This window comes from Cucurbita pepo, chromosome 1, assembly GCF_057944985.1.
Source record: "Cucurbita pepo subsp. pepo isolate OVF chromosome 1, ASM5794498v1, whole genome shotgun sequence".
Lineage (NCBI taxonomy): Eukaryota > Viridiplantae > Streptophyta > Magnoliopsida > Cucurbitales > Cucurbitaceae > Cucurbita > Cucurbita pepo.
Genome location: NC_141798.1, coordinates 5,329,674 through 5,346,976, shown reverse-complemented (window position 1 = coordinate 5,346,976; position 17,303 = coordinate 5,329,674). Strand labels below are relative to the sequence as shown.

Below are 17,303 nucleotides of genomic sequence, written 5' to 3'. Positions count from 1 at the left end.
GTTTAGTGCAAAAATGAAAAACTAAAAGAATAAAAAAAAAAAAAAAAAAAAAAAGCGTCGACAGCAGGATTCGAACCTGCGCAGGCAAAGCCCAACAGATTTCGAGTCTGTCTCCTTAACCACTCGGACATATCGACGTTATTGGGACGTTTTGAAAATAAAAAAAATATATAATATATTTTCATGTCAAGAAATTTGATTTAAAAATACTTTATTAGCTTAGTGATCATTTTTTAATATAATATGTTTTTTCCTCTTAGATGCCATTATTTGTTTTGTAAATTTTTACGTATCATTTTCAGTGGCCGCATCTAAGCACTAAAAGACCAAAACATATATTTAAAAAATAATCACTAAGCTAATAAAATATTTTTTTAAAATCACGTCTTAAATTTGATTTATTAAATTATAAATTTAGTTTCCGAATTTTCGAGTGAGTATTGTTACAAGCAATAAATAAAGGTTATTCTTTATGGGCGGAGACAAATTTGTTCATCTTTTAAATATTACTCGAAGACTCATATCATATTAGCAATTAGTTCAAATTTTAGTCAATGATATCCAAGCATACCAAAGGAGAGGCTCATATCATTTCAGCAATTAGTTCAAATATTTGTGAATGATATTCGAGTGATTTCATTTTTAGTCCAAAGAACAATTACTCTCTTACTCACTCGAAATGTGATGTAAAGAAGACCAAACATTTCACATGGTTGGATTGAAAGAACACCCTCTTTAGAAACCCTCTTTAGATATACTGCCCCTTTGATTATTTGTTTTCATTACTATTTATTTGAGAAAGAAAATAACTTTGGACAAGTTGTATATGCAGTAGATCTCTTAATTTAAAAAGGTCATTAAATCCTTAAACAACTGACTTTAAATTAAATTTCAATACAGTTAATCATACTTTTAATAGGATCAATCACTAATTTAGTAACGATGGCCCGTGATCACTTTAGTTTCATCTTAACGATTTCTAAAGTTTCAATTTTGCCTTATTTAACAAAATATTTTATGGTAACCACGAACATAGATATTATAAAGGGGTTGGACAAGAATGGTAAAAGGATGAACAAGCTCAATCATTTTCCTCATATATATATATACATACAAGAATGAATATCGTAAAGAAGTAAAACCTAAAGTTTGTATAATTTTGTAGTACAAAAATTGAAGCACTTGCCTTTGGCGGTATAACAAAATACAAAATGGCATCAGTCTAAATCTTTGAATCAAAGCCATGCGAAACAGATGGAAGCTCAAGCTCAACGAGACCCGAAATTAGCACATAAAGTGAGTTAACTCTTCCCTACAACTCAGATCTGAGTCTAGCGTCTGCGTCTGCGGAAAACAATGTCAAGGACAAAGATGTTGTACAGTTAGTAAGCAACATTTGTTACAATTCAACTTTTAGAGGTCATTTATTGTCATTGCGCAACCAGAAGAGCCAATGGAACAGTGATAGCTTACTTGATTCAGGCTCCAGCACAGGTTCTTCCCCATCCACAGTGCACAATGTGTCAAAATCATGTTCAAGATGAGGAGCCACAATGTTTTCCTGCAAAGAGATGACAGCTTTAATAATATCATTCGGTGGTAACAAAATACTTGCGTATTTCAAAAGGGAGGTGGAAATTGTACCATGAACACTTTGAAGGAACAAAAATCTGAATTGTCACAACCCTATTCATCCAAATAAAAAAGATTCATAAGGACTGTAACGCGAAGAAGCTAAAAGGTCAGCAAGAAAAGTGAACAATGGAAAACTTTGTGTGAGACCCCACATTGGTTGGGGAGGAGAACGCTTTTAAGGGTGTGAGACCTCTCCCTAGGAGGCCTTTTAAAACTTTAGGGAGAATCCCGAAAGAAAAAGTCCAAAGAGAACAATAAGGGTGTGAGACCTCTCCCAAGGAGAGGCCTTTTAAAACTTTAGGGAGAAGTCCGAAAGGAAAAGTCCAAAGAGAACAATATTTGTTAGCGGTGGGCTTAGGCTGTTACGTGAGATGAAAATTGGATGAATATAGTTCATTCAGTAATAATATATAACATGAAGTTTTATTGGAGTTCAAACGTGAGCTAAAAAAAAATAAAAGAATAGGAAAGCGTGCTAACCGGCATTGTTATGGGTTCTTCATTATGCAAAACTCGCACAAAGTACTTATCAGACAAGTTAGCAGGGCAGCTATAGAGAACCAGCATGTTATTCCCAGCAAAAGGTGCAACGGTGCTTCCCTTCCATATTCTAGTAGCTGGAGGCTGTGGAGGAAGTTGCAAAGGCTGCTCCCTTAGTGTTTGTCCAACATCTGTGATATTCAGATAGCAAAAATCCAAAGATAAGAGAGGAGCTGCATAAGTTTACGAGTGGTTTGGTCATACAAAAAATAAGGGGGAAAACTCGAAGATTATTAAACGCACTTACCAGGTCCTTCAAGGAAAAGCCCGAGCAAACATGTGAATGGAACTACAGTTTCAGCATGAGCAAAACGAAGTCTTGCCTTCTCATAGCTGCCAAGAACTAGCTTTTCTACCAAGAACAGAATGAGAAAAACACAGTTAGACGGATAAGAAACTCTACTAAATAACTTCCAGCTTTGGCCATTCAAAAACTCCATTGGGAAAATAAATAGGAATAAAATGAATGATATTCTTTTGTTGGGGGGTGAAAACCGAAACTTTTATTGAGATAAAATGAAGAAATACAAAACGCCATACAAAAAACTGGCCACCGAAAAAGTCAAACACTAGCTATACAAAAAAGGTCTGATTACAGAAGTCCTTAGAAACCACCATCCAAACTACCCAAAATGAGGCATCAAGCCTAACCCTCAGACAACACCTCCCCCAAAGATGTCTTAAGGAAACTCAGTGATTCGACACAAAAAAACTTCTGCTAAAAGCAAAAGTAAGAACAAAGGTATGACCTATTCGGCGAGTAAACAAGAAAATGTAAACAGCAGATGTGTGCATATATATATATACCTTCTTTGGCCTTGATGGCTTGCTTCATGGATTGAACAACATCTTCCAACAAAGGAATTCCCATTTTATAGTTTAATGAATTACCATAACCCTTCAATATAAACAACTCCACATCATCCGTCCACTCCAACAAAGCAACCTAAGCACATAGGACAAAGATTGCAAAGCTGAGAACCAACAAATGCAGAACTACCAAATGAGGTCAAATTGATTCTTTCTTTCAATTCCTTGCATGGTAGGCTATTTTCAAACTCAAATGAGGTCAAATTGATTCTATAAACAATTTTGTTTAGGCAAGATTTTGGTCTTATCTTTCAAATTTTGAATTAAAGTAAAAATTGCAAGATTTTTACTTTTCTTAATTGTGTACAGTTTTCCTAATTTGATCGATTTGACTCTTGAGTTGGACTTTTATTCTGAAAACCTCGTAAGAAAAACTTCACTTCGGCAAGTTTTCACATTCCAAGTCAACTGGAGCATAAATCTTGCAACAATAACTATTGCAGTGTGCTATTACAACCACGATTCTTTTCCTGCTTGTCAAACTGAACCCATCATGCATTTTGACATTTGTATCAGATCTTATACGACTCCTATTCTCCTTGAAATAGGGACACAACCTAGCACTCTGACAGCAATACTTTCAAGCTACCTAAGCTTTCTTTTAGCTTCTCTCTAATGTTGGGATTTATTTAAATGTAGTCTTGGGAGAAGATTACACAGTCCAAAGGAATTCTGGATTCAGTAGATGGACACACAAGGAGAGATTGTTCATGGAAGCAATCAACCAAAAGAAAGAAAAATTACGGCTGAAACAGAAAGGAGTTCTTTTATTTGTAAACCTAAACCAAACATTTAACTACGTTTCGAGTAATTGAGTGAATTTTCATTTCTTGGTGGCCCATGGATGTAGGTTTTACAGGAACTGAGCTACGTTAAAAGGAAAAAAAAAATATATATATACACACACATAGCAAATCAGTGTCCATCTCTTTTGTCTCAACCTTCTAATTTTTAACTAATTGTAGCTTGATTTCCCATCTTTACTCTTTCATATTTGTAAGAAGGCAACTATACTAAATACATAGCCACATTTTCTGTTCCTTCTAATAAACCTTAATTAAGGTATATTTGCTCCACGAAGTATAAGGATTTTTTAAATACATTTGAAACCAAATCCTACCACTAGCATGCCAGTAAGTAATAATCTTCGGTAAGACTGATAATCCAAGTACCTCGGAAGGGCTGAAAAGTCCACAAGCTTGATTTGTTATGTTCAATAAGGATGCCTCCTGCAAATGAAGGGCAAGAGGTCGTCTTAGAATCATAAACATTTTTCAAAAAAAGCCCATCTCAAAAACAGAGAGGGGGGAGGTGGGGACTGAAGATCGATATTTCTTCTCCCACCATCAATTAAATTGTTTGTTCCGGGAAAAAAAAAAAAAAAAGAAGAAGAAAAAGAAGACATTTCCTCACCGTTAATTAAAAGATTTTTTTGTGACTTTCAATATCAACGTTAACAAAGCACCAAGATCATCAAGAATTATAAGATCTTTTTGTTACTTTCCAAGTACATATGGCAAGATAAAAAAATGACCCTTTTGCTGCTAGGAATGGCCGTAAAATTTCAAAATACATATTCAATATTCTTGACGTGGATATTTTACGGGGGATTTTGACTTCCTGTATTCAGATATGAATGAAGAATCACCTGCTTACAGAGAAACCAAAGTGATGAAATGTGCAGCCGGGTAAAATTTAGCCCATAACGTTCAGTGAGTGACTTAGTTATATCATCAAGTACAGGTTCCTTGAGTTTATCAACGGCAGGTTCCTGATTCTTCCTATAATCCTGCATTGAAAATTGATAGTGATGAATGACAGAAACCAGCCAACCACTAAAAATCTATTTAATAATGGAGGATTTAAGGCTTGAGAATAATTTAGGCATATGTAGAGTAATTAACGTTGACCTACTGAAGATTTAAACAGCCAGAAATAAATCGGTAAAAGTTCCGGACAGTGTGAAAGTCAGAAAATTCTAGAATAATGATGAACATGGGAAAGATGTCATGAATGTACACAACAAATTCATATTTTTAATACTTGAACAAAAAAAATCGACTCTTTTTTTTTTTTTTTTTAGAGTTCTGGAGACGAACTTTTGGTCGAGTGTATACACTCAATTGATCTATACTCACTTCAGTAGAAACGCCTCTTGTTGCACGTGAGATTTAAATTCCTTCATTAGTTCTGAGACTAATATATCTCAAAGAACCATGGGAGACTATTACAAAAATACGACAACCTCATACATGACACATTTTCATGCATGCACATTGCAAAATAATAATAATAAAACTAGTCACACTGATTGTCACAGGACTCTGGCCCTCTTATTAATGTGAAAATTCTCCCTCAAATCCACCAATTTCTTATTAATATGAAAATTCTCCCTCGAATCCACCAGTTTCTTATAAGCCAGTTATTTGATTAGTTCCAATAAACTAAATTATTTTTACTCCTAAATTCCTGCTCCTACCTCACTGGGAAAAAAATATATAGCGAAATAGAGAGTGTTGAACATCACAATTTTAAAGCTGAGGGAGGTAGAAGATAGAAAATAATCATATGACAAACTCCCCCACAAAGAAGAAGAAAAGAGGGAAATGGAAAAATGCAGAATCAAATGTTACAAGAAAATAGCGAGCTAGAGAGTGTTAACACTACAATTTTAAAGCGTGGGGAGGTAGAAGATATAAAATAAATCATATGAAAAACTTCTCCACAAAGAAAAAGAGACAACATGTAGACAACATGTAGAAGACTGGTTTATTATTATTATTTTTTTACCGTCCATCATCAAATGATCAAGTTTTAAACACCTGCAACAAATAGACACATGTAGAAGACTACTGAAAAATTACATTTGCATACATGTTCAAGAGGGTATGAGTGCTAGATTCATCATGCACGAGCTAACACATAACAACAACAAAAGTGCAAACAGTAAACAAAAATATGATTGTAATGAAAATAGAAATATCCAATCAATCTTTGGCAACTATAAACTATAGAAATCAGAAGATAATTAAGAATTTATGATTACCTCATATTTCTGACAACAATCAAAAAACCTAAGCATCGTATCACTGGCACGACTCTCACTGATGACAGAAAAAGCTCGACGACGATCTGATCCAAGGCTTCCTCTCCCACTAAATAGCCCCATACCAAATGCCACAGCACTAGCTGATGCCCGAGGAACCTAATTATTCATGGAGGAACAAACATAAGCATACATATTATGATTCTAACAAACAAATGAGACTCTAAGTCTATATCCTCCCAATCCAATACTAAAAAATAAGAGGTACACAACACAAACAATGCCAAAAGAGGAAATAACCTGAGTTGCTTTAATTGTATATACTTCTGAGCTATAATCATCACTAAACAAGTCAGAAAACAATTTTCTTGTTCGGATCCCAAGATAATACAATTCTTCCTCTCCTTCAGGAATTAATTCTCCACCCTTCACTTTTCCTCTCCAAGGAGATTTCCATCCCTTAAACCAGGAAGGAACTTTGCGCAGAGACGAGTCATTTCCTGCAGCTCTTATAAGCATGTCTAATTGACTTTCCAAGTTGTTTAACTCTCTGATCCGTTTTTTGGTTGGATCACGAGTTCCGTGCCTAGCCTGAGAAAAAATAAACCATTAAATCTAATCAAGTCTTGTTATTAGAAAGCAGGAACACATTTAAGTCTAATCTATTCATTAATTTGGAATTTATAGCTTTCAAAGAATTCCAGACAAGTCTGATCAAGTATTGTTATTTGAAAGCAAGAACAAAAATATCAACTGCACCGTGCAAAAAGATCTGGTATGTAATGAAATATTGATACATTCACTTACGCACAAAAGTACATATACTCTGCTAGAAACCGTGGCAGGAAATCAATCTTGCATACCTCCCCTTCTATTGGGGATTATTGAGGTACCATTTGACATTTAAGTTCATACAAGCAACCTAATACATATCGACCAAAGAGAAAACTGTGGAGTCAAGTGATATGGAACAGAGAAGGAAAATCAATCTTAAGTTGGGCATACATGATGCACCCTAAATATTCATAGTTTATCAATAAAATTCTGAAATATACTCTTTTATTTCCACCCAATGCTTTTATGCTCGTAGAACACAATAATTCCCTATCAAAAAGCATCATGAAAGGTAATTAACCAAACTGTTATTGGAAACCAACAAATTTGGAATATAAATTACCACAAGATTTAAATGAATTGGAACACATCCATCAGGAGCGGGAGCAATGTTACTATTACGACCATCATTTGCAGCACTATATCTGTCCAGAAAGATCAATATTAGAAATTCTATTTTTTACTGTGACATTGTACTTCATGATTATTGAAAACATACTTTTTTCTTCTACAAGAAAGAATAAGTTTTTATTGATATTTGAAAAGTAACAGGAACAATAGAGACGAAAACCGCTCTAGGCTGCACACAAATTCCTTACAGCCTAAGAATACAAAAAGACAGACAGCTTCCTGAATATCAAACTAGTAAACCCCTCAAGACAACTCAAACTTGAAGTCTAATTACAGGAAAGCTTTCCATTACAAATAATCTCATTGATTGAATAATCTTGTACATCTGGAAGAAACTAAACATGACTTTCCAATTACAAACATAGGACATCATCGCCAAAAGGCGATCACAATTGCATATAGTGGTGATCTAGAATCAAGCTGTGGAGATCTGTAATCGCTTCCAAAATCCAGCAAGTAAGTTCCACTATTAAAATCGTGACGTTAAAAAAAAAAAAAAAAAAAAAAAACTGGGTGATCAATCCATCCGCTGACTTTCTTGTCAATTTCTCTCGTGCATTCGAGGATGGAAATGAAGACAAATTTTAAAACACAGGAATTCTAAGTTTCCATTTCAATCGTCCAATCAGAAACGTTAACGTTTAAAACAGCTATAAACAAGCACACCGAGTTTCAGAGATGTTTCCTATGAATTAAATCATCAATCATTCGCGCGAAAAACTAAATGTACACTAAACAAAAAAAAAAAAAAAAAACACGAAGATAGATTGAAAAACAACGAACTGGACAGCAGAAAACGCGCGAAATAGATGAGAATGGTAATGGAGAGAACCTGGTAACAGTAGACAGATGTTGCTTTATACTGAACGGTGGTTGTTCGGCTCTCGAACTAATGAACAAGAACAATAAAACTAGAAGAAAAATCGGCATTACAATTTGCTTCGTTCCTGCCATTCATCCCTGCAGAGAGAACGCATGAATATAAATAATACAAGAAAGCACCGAGAAACTCTCTCTGGTGAGAAAATTACAGAAAAAGAAGGAAGAAGATCTCTGCAAAACTTAATTCATTTAAACCAATGATCGAACCGAAAATCCGTTATAGACCGGTTTTACATTCATTCCTTTTTATATATATATAAAAAAAAAAAAAAAAAAGGATATTAGTATAAAATAGTCGATTTAATTATCTCAGAAAGCCCAGCCCAAATCTTGCTACGAGAACCACTAGGCCCAAAAGGCTTTACCCTAATTTCAGTACTATCCCTTCATACTTGAACCTTTCATATAAATGAAACCGCCGTCGAACCTAATTTCTTGTTCGCCTCTGCAGAAGCTCCAGCTCTCTATCCGCAGGCGCCGGCGGCAATCTCACTGAAGGGTTTTTCTCCGTCGAACATCGTTTCGACAATATGGTCAGTGGATCTATCTAGTAGTTCGTTTTCTCTGTTGGTTCATATTTCCTTTGATTATCTCCTTTAAGATGTTCTTTCTAGTTGTTTCCAGTTTTATTTTGGTTCTGCCTGTATTTTGTGATTTGTTAGGTTGAGGTTTTTTTTGATGAGTTTTATATAAGAGTGATCCTTCTTGCAAGCTCTTTAACCTGTAAAGTGACCACAGCGAAGGGCTCGGCTTATTGGTTCATACATGATTCAAAAACTCTCCCACTCAACTGGTTTACCCTAGGTTTTTACGTGTTTACATTATTTAGGGTTTTCGTTGGTCCTCTTTTGGACGAGATTGTTTTTTCATATAGGAATTATAAGCTTTATGTTGAGTACAAATGTCTTCCTACGGTCTACTCGAGTTATTTTTCCTGATGAATGTGTTATAGAGTTTGTAGATGATTTTGGTTATGCTACCGATCCATCATGAAATTTAAGTTGGCTATTTGGTTTTGTTGTGTAAGAGTCTGTGTTGGAAGGAGGCGTGGAGGGTGTTTACTAAAGAACACAATTAGTTTGGTCGTCCTGCACTCCCAGAAATATGCATATTATGATGGTTTCAGCAAGATGTTTTCCTCATATTTTTGTTTACTAAAATTAATGTATATGGCTTTGACAGGCAAGAGGATTGAAGAAACATTTGAAGAGGCTCAATGCTCCAAAGCATTGGATGCTCGACAAACTTGGTGGTGCATTTGTGAGTGAAAGTTCTAGTCTTCGTTTCAGTTTACATTTTATTTTTACCTACGCATTAAACTTATTTCTGACATTTGATTCTACCTTTTAAATCCCTTTGTAGGCCCCCAAACCTTCATCAGGACCTCATAAATCAAGGGAATGTCTCCCACTTGTCCTCATATTGCGAAACCGATTGAAATATGCTCTCACATACCGTGAGGTAATTTCAATTTTGATGCAACGACATATTTTAGTTGATGGGAAGGTGAGGACTGACAAGACCTATCCGGCTGGCTTTATGGGTATGCGGATCTCCAACTTATATTTATTCTCTTGTTTCAGTTTCAATATTTACTGACCAGAAGATCTTTCAATCAATTCTTCTACCATAAAAAGTATTGGCCGATCCTAACTGCTGAAGAATAGGGATGCATCTTTAACTTTATCAGCAAAGTTACTGTTTGCAAGCATGATACTAACAGTCACCTGTTATGTAACGTGTTTCAATATTTTGATTGTCAACTTGTTTGGAAGTTGTTCTTTTGAAACATGTCACTGCTTGGAACTGATGTGTCTTTTAGCTGTATAATGTGTTCTGTTTATTGTATTTTTAATGCGTTACACTTATTTTTGTTGTAGATGTTGTGTCCATCCCCAAGACAAATGAGAATTTCCGGCTTCTGTATGACACTAAAGGGCGTTTCCGCCTTCACTCTGTCAGGGATGAAGAGGCTAAGGTTTGTTATTCGACCTGTCATTTGTTGCAAGCATCCCTGTTGTATAGAATTTAGGGTGCTCAGGATACAGAAAATAAATGCAATTGCAAACAGAGTTTTTTAACCATTGTCCAAACAGAAGATTACACTTTAATACCAATCTGCATTTTTTTCTATATGATTCCTGTAAGTAAACTGTTTTCTTTCCTTGGTTAAGATTTTTGATCTTCATGTAGGGACATTTTTTTCTATGTGATAATCTTAATGGGATGATTCATGATGACTGTGATATTGTCTTTGCAGTTCAAGCTCTGTAAGGTTCGCTCTGTGCAGTTTGGGCAGAAGGGAATTCCTTATCTGAACACGTACGATGGGCGTACCATCCGTTATCCCGACCCCCTGATCAAGGCAAATGACACCATCAAGTTGGATCTTGAGTCGAACAAGATTGCTGATTTCATAAAGTTTGATGTAGGAAATGTTGTCATGGTGACTGGTGGACGAAACAGAGGTCGAGTGGGAGTACTTAAAAACAGAGAGAAGCACAAGGGAAGCTTCGAGACAGTCCATATTCAGGATGCAACTGGGCACGAATTTGCGACTCGTCTAGGCAACGTGTTCACACTTGGGAAGGGAACCAAGCCATGGGTTTCCCTCCCCAAGGGCAAGGGTATAAAACTGTCCATCATTGAAGAAGCTAGGAAGAGGCTTGCAAGCCAGGCAGCAGTTACTGCTTAAGAGTTTTTGTTGTTGTAGTCATGGATTTTCAATGGTCTTGATTTGGCACATCTGTTTCTTGAATTTTGCTTTCTTAACTATTTATGGGTAAGTTGAGAACTTTTGAGACAATTTGTTTCTACTAGAAATTTGTGGAGGCTGTTGCTTCTCTATCCTGATTTTGTGGTTCAAAAGTACTTACAGTGGACTGAGGTCGAGGTAGCTGATTTATATTCTGTTGTGACTGCTCTACCCTCAATTTTTATTTCAACACCGGTTGTCTTCTGGCACGTCAAAATTCTTAACATCTTTTTTTAAGATAAAAAACGATAAATGAGGACTTATTTTTCAAACGTTGATGGAATGTTTTAATTATTTTAATTGAATAATTGACTAAAGTTTTTTTTTGTTTTTTTTTTTTGAGTTACATTGGACAGAAAATCTAATTAGCCGATTGTTGGAATTTGAGAGATTAATATTTGCATTAAATACATTAAATTCTATACAAACAAATCATTAATTGCTGTTTGAAAAAAAAACATAAAAGTTAAAATATAAAAGTTTTTAGGCAGGCCTTTAAGACGTCAAATTGGATCAAAAGTGTATCACATGAGAATCCATTATTTATATATATTTATATGATTCTTTGATAAAGATTAATGAGAAAAAATGGTATGTTGCCATTTTGAAACGATTAAAGATGAATGTCTGCACCCAATTAAAGGCAAGGATAAAATATCTCCTCCACAAGTAAAAATCAAAATCTTTTTCAATTGTCTTAAATAACTAAACTAGATCGGAATGATAAATAATTAATTCCATGCAAGAAAAAATTTAACCTATCTCATCTTTCTAAACTACAGATTTGAATTCTTTACCAAATTCCTCTAAAAGAAAAAAAAAAAAAAAAAAAAACAGAAGTGTTTTTAAAGTACTTTTTACCTTGTTTAATTTTTTCTACATTTTTCATAACCTGGTTTGATTTTTAAAAAGTGTCCTAAATAATAGATAGGTAATGTTTATAAATTAATTTTCAATAACTAAGATAATAATTAAAAAGAAACTCAATAGACTTGGAAATTGATGAATTAAAATTTGTTGATGGATCTAGGAGAGGGGGAGAATATCTAATATTTAATCCACCAAAAAATAAAAAAGTCTTTCGTCTATTAAATTAAAAAAAAATATATATCAATTGTGGAAGGATCTAATTAAGAATTTGAATATGAAAAGTAAAATAGAATTTAAAAGAAATTAAAACCAAATTAAAATTTGACAATTTAGCAAGACCGATTGTCTTAAATTGTCACAAGCGCCAAGTCAAAGTGGTAGAAAAATAGGATAATGATAATAATAAAAAGAGTGAATCTCCAATTACAACGTCAAAACAAACCTTTGGAAACCAAAGCAAAACAAACATAAACATGTTAACCAGAGGAAATTCTAACACAAATCTACCCCTAATCATCTCCCTATTAAAACTACTAAGAACCATCACAAGCCAACCATACCCAAAGCACAGCCCAGAGCTGAACCATTTTATTTTCATATTTCACTGCACTTTAACTCTATGCAGCAGCAGACCCCATTCCATTGTTTATGCTCCCTCATGAAGCAACATCTGATCAAAGTGCCAAACTCCTGAAAATGTTTTCAAATGGGTTCAGAAAAAATATCGTTAGCAGACCAGGGCATTCTATTACAAACAATATAGAACGAGAGAAGTAGGGCGGGGCAGGGTGAGGCAGGGCGAGATGGGTGTAGTCTTACCGTGTCCCTTGCCCACTCTTCTTAGCTGAGCAACATACTCTGAGATTTTCTTGATTGCTTCAACCTACAATGGTGATGTTTGAAGAATTGAGAATAGTTGTGCTTATATGAGAACAAGATATGATCAATCACGTCTTATTTATGGGTTATATTACCTGTTCCCCCAAATATTCGCTTTCGATAAATTCAGTCAGCTGCACATCGCCATTCTCTTCAGCCACCTAAAAAAGAGAAGGCAAGTTATAAGCATAATTCAAAGACTTCCAAACTAAATGTGAAAGCTACAAAAGCTCTACCTTATGCAAGTGAAGCAACTTCTCATTGGTTAGCTTCTCAAGGGACAAAGCAAGCTCCATTGCTTAGAAATTAAACGAGAGACTTCATTTAGTGTCACAATCAACAACATGTAGATATTTTCATAAACCAAAGTCTTCATCATTAATGTTGGAAGGTCAATATCATTGAAATATAAACAGTCAACTAACCATATAAGGCATCTCCCTTTTGCTCATTTTCATACTCACACAAGGGCTTAATCATACTCTCCAACGTCACTCTCCCACCTCGTTTGTTCTACAAAATAATTCCAACATCAATAAATAATCTAAGACCAAAATCAACTTTTTGTCTTAACTCAACTACCTGATATTCCATCAATTTCTCAGCATGATCCCTCTCTTCTTCACTTGATTCCTTGAAAAACCTATGAATAACACCATTTCAGTTGTGGGAATTACAGAAAATAGAGACTTAACAATTGAGGGCCGTTTGATAACCATTTTCTTTACTAGCATTTAGAAAATTAAGCTTTAAAAACACTACTTCCACCTAAGAATTGTGAGGTAATGAACATAATTTTCGAAAACAGGAACAGAAAAACAAAATGGTTATCAAACATGCTAAAAACAAGGTTAGATAGTCTATACTCACTTGGCCAAACCCTTGAGTGCTACGTTGTCTCTATCAAAGTAGGCAAACATGGAATGGTATACATATGATACATTGTATTCAACACTGTTATGAAATCCAATTGTTAGCTTTCCATATAAAAAGCTCATATCCAGAAATGTAACCCCAAACTAAATAATTTCCATATAATGAATCAAATTCATATTTAAATAGCAGTACGGAAACACCAAACAAGATATGTACGTTTCACAAAAACCAACAAGTTATTTCCATATAAAGAATCGTATTCATATTTAAATACCAGATATTAAACATCGAACCAAATACATACGCTTCAGAGTAAAATAATTTCCATATAACAAGAATTAAAACACCATACCAAATATACGAAGCAGATAACAAAAAATGAAAAGAATCGAGCAGAGAATTATAAAACCAAGAAACAAAACATTTCAAAAGATGATCACCACATACAGATCTTCCCAAAACAGAACACAAACTACAAAAAAAAAAAAAAAAAATCAATCAAATAACTCAAAAGAAGATCCGCAAGAGAAAACGCACATACAATACCTCCCAAATAAAAAAACCAATAAGAAAACTCACTTAATCTGCTCATTAATCGCAGCCTCACAGGCATCGCTATACTTCTGACGAGCAAGCGAGACTTGAGGAGCAGTGGGAATAAGACTGAGCTCCTTCTTGACCTCCTCAAAGGGCTCAAAAACCACCCCCGTCAATGGGCGAGTGTTGGCGCCCTTGGAGGCTGAAACGATCAAACCACCACCATTTCTAACCGGAGAAAGTCTGAGAATCGAAGACGACGAGGACGACGAAGCAGAAAAGAGAGGAACCAAATTCTCCCCTCGAGAGTTAGCGACAGAGATGGCGGCCGAAGGAGCACGAAGAAGCATGATTGAGAAATTGAAGAGGATGAGAAATGGATTTTTGAGGGTTTTGAGAGACTGCGTGTGTGGTAGAAGGGGATGAGGATGGAAGTGGAGGGGATGACGAGAGTTGAGGGAAATATAAAAGGATGGGAGAATGAAAGATAAGCCGTTGGATGAAGATACACGTGAACGGTGGAGATTGAGAATCGGAGTTGAGCGCGTGTCAAGCTCGTGCCCGATTGTGAGATGGATGTGGTTGGTTTCATTTAAGCCGTAAATATCTCCAAGACTTTTCAATGCAATTCCACTCCACTCAATTTTCTTCCATTTTTTTTTATAAATAAATAAATAATATATATATATATATTAATTTATTGGATAAATTTGAGTTTTTATACGAAATTAAAATTAAAATTAAAATCTAAAAATAGAATTTGAGTCGCAATTTTCTTCTTGGTGGAAGAGTCAATAAAAATGACAAAATATAATGAACTATATTGATGGTGGGCCTTTCCAGCCTCAAGCTCTTTGCTTGAAATGGGCCTTGGCCCAAATATAATGAACTTTTGATGGTGGGCCTTTCCAGCCTCAAGCTCTTTGCTTGAAATGGGCCTTAGCCCAAATATAATGAACTTTTGATGGTGGGCCTTTCCAGCCTCAAGCTCTTTGCTTGGAATGGGCCTTGGCCCAAATATAATGAACTTTTGATGGTGGGCCTTTCCAGCCTCAAGCTCTTTGCTTGAAATGGGCCTTGGCCCAAATATTGACCTCTTGAAAGTTTGAAGGCCTAGCTCTCATGTAGTCCCAGAAAATGGTGCCTTTACAACAAATAATTACAAAACTACCACTAATATATTACAAAACTATTTTAAGCCAAACTAAAAAGTATATAACTGAAAATATTTTATTATAAATATTTTTTTGTGAGATCCCAAACCGGTTGGAGTGGAGAGGGGGACACAATATTCTTTAAGTGCGTGGAAACATCTCCCTAGCAAACACATTTAAAAAACCTCGAGGAAAAATCAGAAAGGAAAAATCCAAAGAGGATAATATTTGTGTTACCGTACCTAATGAGAACAGGTTTAGTCCCAAGAACCTGATGATTTAGAATTTTGAATTTTGCTAAAAGAATCTCACATAATATTTATTAAGTTAAAAACGGAAGCCAAGTATTGAATTTTGGGTCACAGAATATTTGGAAGCTAAGGAGAGATTTGACCAAATTTTTACGACCATTAGACAAAGACATTAGAAAAAGCATATGACATCTCGAAAATGAATTCTTAAAAAAAAAAAAAAAAAAAAAAAAAAACAGGCAACGAAGCTCATTTAATGTTTGGCATTGGAAGGCTCATGTTTTTCCTTCTAAGGCGGTGAAGATGTCTGTTTTTCTTCCTTAATTTACACTTTTTCATTTCTAATTTTTTAAAACAAAAACATCACACAAATCCATAACAAAAAAAAATTAATAATTAAAATAAAAAAATTATCATCTTCATAAAAATTAAAATTAAAAAAAAAAAATGCTAGGGTTTTACAACATGACGACAAAGTTGACATTAACTAGGGCACTATGTCCAAAACTCTCTTTGTTTTGTTATTTCCCAATGTCTTTCTCTTTAGCAAAATTTTGGTTTATAAAACCCTAATTTTTATTTGATTTAAAGGAATCTCTTGAGCTTTTCATTTTATTTCATTTTCAAGTAAATCCAATGCAAACTACATTTCGGGTTAGATTTCATGACATTATTTTAGTTCCAATACCCATATCTTTTGAGCTCAAGCTCATCGCTAACAGATATTGTTTTATTTGAGCTTCACTTGAAAGTTTTTAAAACGCGTATACTAGAGAGAGGTTCTAGATACTTATAAAAAATAGTTCGTTCCCCCCTCCAATCGATGTGAGATTTCATAGTCCACCCTTTTTCTGGGCCCAACATCTTCGTTGACTCGTTCCTCTCTCTCCAATCTACGTGTGATCTCACATACACTCTAAAAACCTTTTGTTAAAAAGAAATGATCATCTCACCAAATTTGGAAGGATATTATCAAAAATGAATCCATGAAGCCCACTAAATCGAAGATTAGCTCTTGTATTACGTAAAAAAAAGAAAAAGTGTAGGTGTCTAAGTTACAATCGATATCTCTATTTCTGTTTTTTAATTTAACGATTACATGAATAGATCAAACTATCGATCTTTAAAACAATAATCGATCGATTCCCAATCCAATAAATTATATTCAAATTTCGAATGCTTTAAGAAAATAAAGTAATAGGTAGGGTTTGTCATAGTTGTAATTAATGAAAAACCATTGTAATTAATGTGTAAAACGATTGCTTCAATGAGAGACCAACATACAATGAAGCAAAGCTAGGCGTTGGGTTATGCAATTAGAACAAAAAAATAAAATAAAATAAAATAAAATAAAATAAAACCTTAGAATCATGTGAGAAGCAATAAATGCAAAAGACTTTGGGGTTCTACAAAACTCCTACAACTTTCAATAAACATCATTGATTATTCCAAAAATGGGTTTCATTTGTAATAACCAAACCAAAAGATCATTAAATGTCTTGTCAGAACCACATTAAATTGTGTGGTTTTTATTAATTTCATGTCATTTTCTTCATACCCTTTTCAAATATAATCATATGTTTATATATATATATATATATATATATCTCTGCTTTAAGCATCTTTTAATTTCTTTTCTTTATTGATGGTAGCCAGTTATGGATATCTCTGATTTAATTGATTGTACTAACAAGACATGTGAGATATGAGCTTAGGGCTTGTGCTTGGGAATTTTTTTTTTAAATACCTTATTGTATTTTATT

The 17,303-nt window shown here is 34.4% G+C and overlaps 3 protein-coding genes and 1 non-coding gene across 5 annotated transcripts; 1 reads left to right on the top strand and 3 right to left on the bottom strand.

Annotated features, from left to right (window-relative positions):
- Positions 1-55: 55 nt before the first annotated feature.
- TRNAS-CGA (transfer RNA serine (anticodon CGA)) lies at positions 56-137 on the bottom strand. The gene has a single exon. It is a non-coding gene; the product is annotated as a tRNA-Ser (tRNA).
- Positions 138-1,050: 913 nt separating this feature from the next.
- LOC111810208 (uncharacterized) lies at positions 1,051-8,419 on the bottom strand. Of its 2 annotated transcripts, XM_023696846.2 has the most exons (12): positions 8,169-8,419; positions 7,269-7,350; positions 6,392-6,682; positions 6,092-6,250; positions 4,694-4,834; positions 4,218-4,274; positions 2,983-3,121; positions 2,423-2,527; positions 2,116-2,306; positions 1,645-1,686; positions 1,474-1,561; positions 1,051-1,344 (listed from the first exon to the last, which is right to left on the bottom strand). In XM_023696846.2, exons 1-12 carry the CDS (start codon positions 8,288-8,290, stop codon positions 1,313-1,315), a joined length of 1,449 nt encoding a protein of 482 aa, XP_023552614.2. In that variant the 5' UTR covers positions 8,291-8,419; the 3' UTR covers positions 1,051-1,312. The 2 variants fall into 2 exon arrangements, with proteins under 2 accessions (XP_023552614.2, XP_023552605.2); XM_023696837.2 differs by lacking the exon at positions 1,051-1,344 and having other exon boundaries at positions 1,421-1,561.
- A 175-nt stretch (positions 8,420-8,594) lies between these two features.
- LOC111805458 (small ribosomal subunit protein eS4x) lies at positions 8,595-11,024 on the top strand. Its single transcript, XM_023690569.2, has 5 exons — positions 8,595-8,751; positions 9,401-9,478; positions 9,581-9,761; positions 10,099-10,196; positions 10,479-11,024. The coding sequence occupies exons 1-5, from the start codon at positions 8,749-8,751 to the stop codon at positions 10,911-10,913; spliced, it is 795 nt and encodes a 264-aa protein (XP_023546337.1). The 5' UTR covers positions 8,595-8,748; the 3' UTR covers positions 10,914-11,024.
- A 1,197-nt stretch (positions 11,025-12,221) lies between these two features.
- Positions 12,222-14,581, bottom strand: LOC111797586 (ferritin-3, chloroplastic). Its single transcript, XM_023680639.2, has 8 exons — positions 14,178-14,581; positions 13,593-13,676; positions 13,305-13,365; positions 13,148-13,235; positions 12,959-13,020; positions 12,818-12,883; positions 12,663-12,726; positions 12,222-12,533 (listed from the first exon to the last, which is right to left on the bottom strand). Exons 1-8 carry the CDS (start codon positions 14,483-14,485, stop codon positions 12,490-12,492), a joined length of 777 nt encoding a protein of 258 aa, XP_023536407.2. The 5' UTR covers positions 14,486-14,581; the 3' UTR covers positions 12,222-12,489.
- Between the last annotated feature and the right edge of the window lie 2,722 nt (positions 14,582-17,303).